Source organism: Nicotiana sylvestris, chromosome 10 (genome assembly GCF_000393655.2).
Source record: "Nicotiana sylvestris chromosome 10, ASM39365v2, whole genome shotgun sequence".
Classification (NCBI taxonomy): Eukaryota; Viridiplantae; Streptophyta; class Magnoliopsida; order Solanales; family Solanaceae; genus Nicotiana; species Nicotiana sylvestris.
This window is the reverse complement of record NC_091066.1, coordinates 5,168,805-5,176,202: the sequence shown is the minus strand read 5'-3', so window position 1 is coordinate 5,176,202 and position 7,398 is coordinate 5,168,805. Positions and strand designations below refer to the sequence as shown.

The window sequence follows — 7,398 nt, the reverse complement described above, 5'->3', positions numbered from 1 at the left end:
TTTGCATTCAAGTCATAAGTGACGTAATGGAGTTGTTCTAATTTCCAGAACTGAATTCTGACCCCGATATCAATAAGTCAACTCCCCGTCAAACTTTCTAAAAATCTCCCATTTTCCAACTTTCGCCCATTTCAAGCCAAAATCAATTATGGACTTCCAAATAAATCCGGACACATCCCTAAGTCCAAAATCACCATACGAGACTATTGACATCATCAAAATTCCATTCCAAAGTCGTTTACTCAAAAGTCAAACTCCAGTCAAACTTTAGAAAGTCAAGCTTTATAAAATCAAACCTTTTTAAAAAAAAAAAAAAAAAACAGAAAACATACCTACGCACCTCAGAATAAGATCGAACTCTCAATCCAAATCAGGACCCGGTATCAACAAAAATACAATTATGCCAAATTTAAGAATTCTTTAAACCTTTAAATTTCTAGTTTTCGTCAAATGGCGAATTCAAGCTAGGGACTTCCAAATTAGATTTCGGGCATACGCCCAAGTCCCAAACCACGATACGGACCCACCAGAACTGTCAAAATACTTATCCGGATCCGTTTGCTCAAAACATTGATCGAAGTCAACTCAAATGAGTTTTAAAGGCAAAATTTCATCTTTGTTTTTTCACATATAATTTTCCGGAAAAAGATATAGATAGTGCACGTAAATCGAGGAAGGATGAATGGAGCTATTCGAGATCTCGAAATACAATGAAGGTTAAAATTAAAAATGACATATCGGGTAATCAAACAAACACACCCATATTGTCCAAAACTTATAGGGTTTTACAGAGAATAACATGAATGATGAAAATGTCCAAACAGCTTTTATAAGAGAAGAAAAAGAAAAAGCATGTAACCAAGATTAAAGGGCAGCCTGGTGCACTAAGCTCCCGTTATGGGGGGTCCGGGGAAGGGCCGGACCATAAGAGTCTATTGTACGCAACGTTACCTTGCATTTCATATAACCAAGATTGAAAGTCTTAAATGATGACGCTGAAAGCTCTGTAACTTTTTCATCTTCCTTCTCCTCTTCTTCATCCTCTTTCTTTTCTGCTTCTACTTTTGATGTTGCTACTTCTTCGTCTACCTTCTGGTTTTTTTTTTTCTGCTTCTACTTCCGCCGCCGCTGCTGCTGCTGCTGTAACCAAGATTGAAAGTCTTAAATGATAGCGCTGAAAGCTCTGTAACTTTGTCATCTTCCTCCTCCTCATCCTCTTTCTTTTCTGCTTCTACTTTTGCTGTTGCTGCTTCTTCTTCTACCTTCTGTTTTTCTTCTGATTCTACTTCTGCCACTGCTGCTGCTGCTTCTTCTGCTGCTGCTTCTGTTTTCTCTTCCTCTTCATATTCCTCTTCTTTTTCTTTTTGTTCCCTTTTTTTAACAACAATAACAATGTGTTCGGATTAATGTAACATACATTAGATATATATAAACCTATTCTGCAGTTATAACAAGAATAACATAATGAATTAAACTCATAAATTGAGTTAGTTCAGATTTTCCATCTTCCCAATATGATCCAACAAGATAACAAGTGGCAATTGGGTAGCGTCAAGAATAGAGAGAGTGGAAAAACTCCATTTCCCAAGCGTTATATAGGTTTCACTTTATAAGGTTTTGAGTGGCTCAATGCATATATTAGCAGTTAAAAAGACATAAAAGCCACAACCTCTGAAAAAGTTTTGAGCCAGTGTTTTATTCTAGCAGCTAATATATAGGTCATATAGCTTATAGTTCTTTTTAAGTTTTAAATGAGACTGGCAATAGTGTCCAAGCGTATGAAAGTAAGCTAAACTTTTTGTGAAAAAGAATTAGAAAAAAAGAAAATTGAAAATAATTGAAACATCATATGTACATTGTCATAAAACTTCAACAGAATTTGAATTTTGGCACATAAAAAATGAAGGGTGAAAAGAAAGACATACCGAGAGTAATGTGGAAGAATATCGACCTTGAGGTTGTCACATCCTGTAGTTGCTTCTACTTCTTCCTTAATCTCCAAAGCTGAAGCCTTGAGATTATCATCACAATAGATCACCTTGATTGATGTAAGCGTTCCAATATCCACAAAACTGTCAGGAATCTTCTTAAGCAATTCAACAGATCTTAGCACTAAACTCTCAAGCATGGGAAATGACGATGATTCTGAGACATGCCATCCCCTAAGATGAATGCTTCGAAATTTTAAGATTTTGAGTACCGGGAACTCCATATCTCTCACGTCCCACTCCTCTTGCTCGAATGTACATCCTTGAAATATCAGTCTTTGAAGGTTGGGTAACGCAGCGAGTGTGGAAGTTGCACTTGCTAGTATATTAACTTGGCGGAGGATCAGCTCTTTGAGACTTGAAGGTAAATAATACTTGGTGATATTACACATCGAACCAAGCACGAGGGACTGAAGCTGTGTAAGAACATCCAATTTCAGAACGAGAGAGTTAGCTTCATAAATATCATTATCACTTATTATGAGGAGAAGCTTTTGAAGATTGGAAAACCTCTCAATTAACTCTATATCCTCACGAGATAAACACATGCCTTTAAATTCCCTTAAATTCTCCAACTTAGACGGACCTTCTTCAGAAACTGCAAATATCTCACGAGGTAAGAGTGTTCCTACGTCTACATGCTTTAGTTTCGTCATCTTCCAAATATGAGGTGTCCCTTCTACTATTCTCTCAGTATCCACCAGTAAAGTTTCTAGGTCGCACATGTGTGATACCCACTTGAAAAAAAACTTTTCGAAACACATTCCAAGGTATCTCAGGTAAACTAGTGACTGCAGTATATCAACTATATTTGTATAATCCCCTGGAATGCAGTTCTTGAAATCCAACACTCTAAGAAGTTTTAAGTCTCCAACTGACGAGAAATGATAGGAACGAGATAAATACTCTTCAGAAATAGTACCGTGAAAACTAGACTCACTACTCCAAAAATCTCTATAAGCAAGAAAATCATCCGCATTATTAGTAACAAAAAACGATTTAAGATCTTGACCAAAAGATGTGGAGCCGCTTGTGAGGAATATATCTACTTTGTTGTTGAATCTCTCCAAATCATGACGAAGCTTATGGTCGAGGTGAATGCACACTCGATGTTCCTCATCATATGAAGGTTGATATTGGTTATGTGTCCCTATAACTTGCATGAACTTTTCTTCTTTAGCTTTGTTTAAGACAAAGTCACGCACTAGATCATGAATTTGCAAGTACTTCACCTTGCCATCAAAGGTCGTCTTTGTAACCATTAGTAGGCTACTAGAAATTATATCGCTCAAGTAACCTTCAGCTACCTCCTCCAATCCTCTCTCATCACTACATTGAACGAGGCCTTCGGCCACCCAGAGTAACATCAATTTAGATGCTCCAAATTTTTCATCCTCCCTAAATACTCCCATAGTTAGAAGGCAATGTCTCAAATGATCTGGTAAATAGCAGTAACTTAATTGTATTGCCAAGTTGCTCTCACTTTCAACTGATCCATGATGAGACGTTAAATTGTTTGCAACTTCACACCACTCTGAGACATTCCTTTCTTTCTTCGCCAGAATTCCACCGATCAAAACAACTGTAAGAGGCAGTCCTTTACAATATTCCGCAATTTGTACGCCAACATCCTGTAATTCCGGAGGGCAAGTTTCCTTTTGAAATGCTTTTTCCTGCAACAATTTCCAGCTCGCTTCCTTGGTTAGGAATCGAGGGGAATAAGGATCGGTACAGTTCTTGACTTCCATTGCCACATGTTTAAGTCGAGTTGTTAACATGATTCTGTTTCCTTGTTTACCAATTGGAAAACATAATCTTAACTCATCCCATGCATCAACTTCCCATACATCATCCAAGACAATGAGATATCTTTTGCCCATTAAACACTTGCGCAACGTATCGGCTATGTCACTCTCCTTATCATCGTACTCAACACCTGTCACTTGCTTATAGATATTCCTCAACAGCTCTCTCACATCATATGATTGCGAAATTGTAAGCCAAGCTCGAACATCAAAGTGAGAAACAATAGAAGAATCTTTGAATATTTTTTTCGCCAAAGTGGTCTTTCCGAGACCAGGCATGCCAAAAATCGAGACAATATCCCGTTCCCTTATTCCTCTGGTCAGTAGCTTAATTATCTTCTCAGCATCATCCTCAAGCCCCACAGGTTCCTCTTCAGTTACTTGAGTACTTTGTTTAGCACTCTCATCAATGTTGACATCCTCCATCCTAATTAGCTTGATCTATTTTCGGGTTGAAATGCTTGATGTCAGAGAGCAGTATGCCTAACATGAGTAATAGCAATGACATGATCAATCTCCAGTGAGCAATACAAAGATCAGGAAAAAAAATGGGTGCTAAATTTCCATTAGGAATTCTTAATTCTCTGACATAGATTCTAAATTGCCTGTAATTACAAACAAAGAACTCATGGTCATGGATTCTTTTCTTCAAATATTCTTTGTTTCTCAAATTAGCAGTCCAGTTCGTGAAACCCTAATGTAAAATCCCCCTAATGTCGAATTAAATCAAAACATTCCCATTTTCAGATTCAGATTCCTTTTATAAATTTCCAGTTCAATTAAACATTTACAATTATTCTTTTATTTCATTTACTACTAATCCAGCTTAGAATTCCGTGTTTTATGACTTATATATTTAAAATCCCATATATTTCAAAATAAATGAAATACATAGTACTAAATATACAATCAATAACAACACTGTATAAGTATAAATCCATGTTGTCTTAATTAAATTTTGAAACAAAAAATAAGCAAGAAAAACACTGACCTTCCGTCTTTCAGCAGCGGAGAGTTTCTACTCTGTAGTGATGGAAGTTTAGTCAATTATTAGAGAGAAGGAAAATGGCTGTGAGTCAATGAATGAGGTCTATTAACAACTGGGAATTATTGAGAAATATACATATAATATTGTCCATATTCTGATTAGGAGTTTTTGATTATCAATGCCGGCTAGCTTTTTATATATGTACAATCTAGTTTCTCTTTAGTAATCAGAAACTTATCTTAAAACACATAATCATATTTTATGTCACATTATTCAATGATTTAGCTGGTGAATTCCAGCAAGTCTTTTAGTTTTACGTTATTGCCCCGATTAATTATGTAGGAAGACTAAAGTAATAAAAAAAATATACCCCTCTAACATACTCTCTTGATATAAACAATTACACTTGAATTTCATGAAAGAGGCAAAGAATTCTAACCTTGAAACAAGCTGGAGTAAGCCAAATAAAGGCAGAGATAGAAGAAATAGCAGAACAAGAACTGGAATAAGCAAATGAACACTCGAGCAGAAAAAATCAGTGCCAAAATGAGGGGAATCTACTCTCTTTAAAAAATGCAGAATTTTCCATCTTTTACTTTTCTAATGCAGCGAACAGTGTCCTTTATATCTGTAGGGGTGTACTATACGAGAGAAAAGGAGAGAGGATATAGGAGAATATGTCTGCTCAAAATTAGTGGAGAGAGCATCTTCTTTTTAAAAGAGATGAAGAGCTGTCTTATTTTACCTTGGAAACAGTCTCTCTATCATTCGGGGTAGGGGTAAGTTCTGCATACATATTATTTTCTCCACACTTCATTTGTAGGATTATACTGGATCGTTGTTGTTGTTGTTGTTGAAGAGCTGTCCTATTTTACAGAACAAAAATGTGGGACTCAAAAAACCAAAATATGTAAAAAAAATATAGTCACCTTTTTATATATAACACCCTTTAAAAAGGCGATGTGCGCAAAAAAACAGATAAATAGAATTTAATGTACTGAAATAGGGGTAAAGTGCTGGGTGGTGCAATGGTTAAAGGCCAGATATGAAGTTGCCCTTGACGGGGCCGATTCCTTCCACCAATATTATTTTGTTTTCCTATTTCTTTTTTTTCATTATTTGGTTTAAGTATTTAGATATAAATATTTTAATATTTATAATTATTTTTCAATGTAATTAAAATAATTTAATATTTATTAGAAAATTAGGATTTTTGAATTCATTTAAAGTTTTGAAAAAAAGAGAAGCCTTTTATTATGTTGTAAAAAAATCTACCGATATTTTTAATAGTTGTTATTTCGTATTATACGTAAAATAAATTTATTTTTTTCTCCTTTTTTTTTTCAAATTAGAATTATGAGTTTTATTTTACAATTAAAATTTTCATAATGAAACGGGAAATGGGAGTGTTTAGAATTGAATAGGGGAAACAGTGTCGTTTTGAGTATTTGGGGCCGGGCCTGGCGGAGGTGAGGATTGGGCCGGGTGAAGTGGAGCTTTTGGCAATTTAGCCATATTGCCCTAGTCCGTCTCAAGAGAGACCATTTCTCGGGGCATTTGCATCTATACCCGTTTTTTGTGCCACATTTTAACTTGTGCCCGCTTTGTCTTTCTGTTTGCAAGCGTACCCGCTTTTTCATATAACTTCATCCCACGGGGCTGAAGTTTTTCTTTTGTACTGGAAAACTTCAGCTGAAGTTTTACTTAAGCTCTAGAGCTTAAGTTTACTTAAGCTGGAATAACTTCAGCCCGCGGGGCTGAAGTTTTTCTTTTGCTGGAAAACTTCAGCTTAAGTTTTACTTAAGCTCTAGAGCTTAAGTTTACTTAAGCAGTTTCCAGCTTAAGTTTTTCAGTTATAAAATAAAAACTTAAGCCGTTTCCAGCTTAAGTTTTCCAGTTATAAAATAAAAACTTAAGTTGTTTCCAGCTTAAGTTTTCCAGTTATAAAACAAAAACTTCAGCCGTTTCCAGCTGAAGTTTTCCAGTTATAAAATAAAAACTTCAACCGTTTCCAGCTGAAGTTTTCCAGTTATAAAATAAAAAACTTAAGCCGTTTCCGGCTTAAGTTTTCCAGTTATAAAACAAAATCTTCAGTCGTTTCCAGCTGAAGTTTTCTAGTTATAAAACAAAAACTTCAATTGTTTCCAGCTGAAGTTTTCCAGTTATAAAACAAAAACTTCAGCTCTTTCCAGTTATAAAATAAAAACTTCAGCTCTAGATCTGAAGTTTTTGTGTTGTAACTAGAAAACTTCAGCTCTAGAGCTGAAGTTTCTATGTTGTAAGGGGAGGAGAAGGGGAAGCGGAAGTTTTTTAAAAAGTGGGTACGGATGCAAACAAAAAGACAAAGCGGCTGCCCCGTGCAATTTTTACCCATTTCTCTTTGTTTCTTTCCTTTCAATTTTTAAAATCGCTAATTAAACTATCATAAAACGAAAATTGCAAAATTAATTTCTTCACTACTTTATCTAACAACTAGTTAATTAACTTAACAATGTAAATTAATGAAAGGGAATTACTAATTTAAAACTAAAAACTAAAAATATAACAATGACTATTATGCTTTTTTTTGTTGTGATTTTCTTTTGATAATGCATTTAATTATGTAATGCTATGAAAT

At 35.1% G+C, this 7,398-nt stretch overlaps 1 protein-coding gene across 2 annotated transcripts; it reads right to left on the bottom strand.

Annotated features, from left to right (window-relative positions):
- Nucleotides 1–698: 698 nt before the first annotated feature.
- On the bottom strand, nt 699–5,461 carry LOC104220576 (late blight resistance protein R1-A-like). 2 transcript variants are annotated; one of them, XM_070160296.1, is made up of 4 exons: nt 5,221–5,461; nt 4,785–4,816; nt 1,926–4,276; nt 699–1,371 (listed from the first exon to the last, which is right to left on the bottom strand). In XM_070160296.1, exons 3-4 carry the CDS (start codon nt 4,217–4,219, stop codon nt 1,086–1,088), a joined length of 2,580 nt encoding a protein of 859 aa, XP_070016397.1. In that variant the 5' UTR covers nt 4,220–4,276; nt 4,785–4,816; nt 5,221–5,461; the 3' UTR covers nt 699–1,085. The 2 variants fall into 2 exon arrangements, with proteins under 2 accessions (XP_070016397.1, XP_070016396.1); XM_070160295.1 differs by lacking the exon at nt 4,785–4,816.
- Between the last annotated feature and the right edge of the window lie 1,937 nt (nt 5,462–7,398).

What these genes read in the sequence shown, in the direction of transcription:
- LOC104220576 (XM_070160296.1), bottom strand. Translation starts at nt 4,219, where the DNA reads ATGGAGGATGTCAACATTGATGAGAGTGCTAAACAAAGTACTCAAGTA. An exon ending in ATTCTTCCACATTACTCTCG is followed by an intron (nt 1,372 to 1,925) that starts GTATGTCTTTCT and finishes TGTTAAAAAAAG; the next exon opens with GGAACAAAAAGAAAAAGAAG.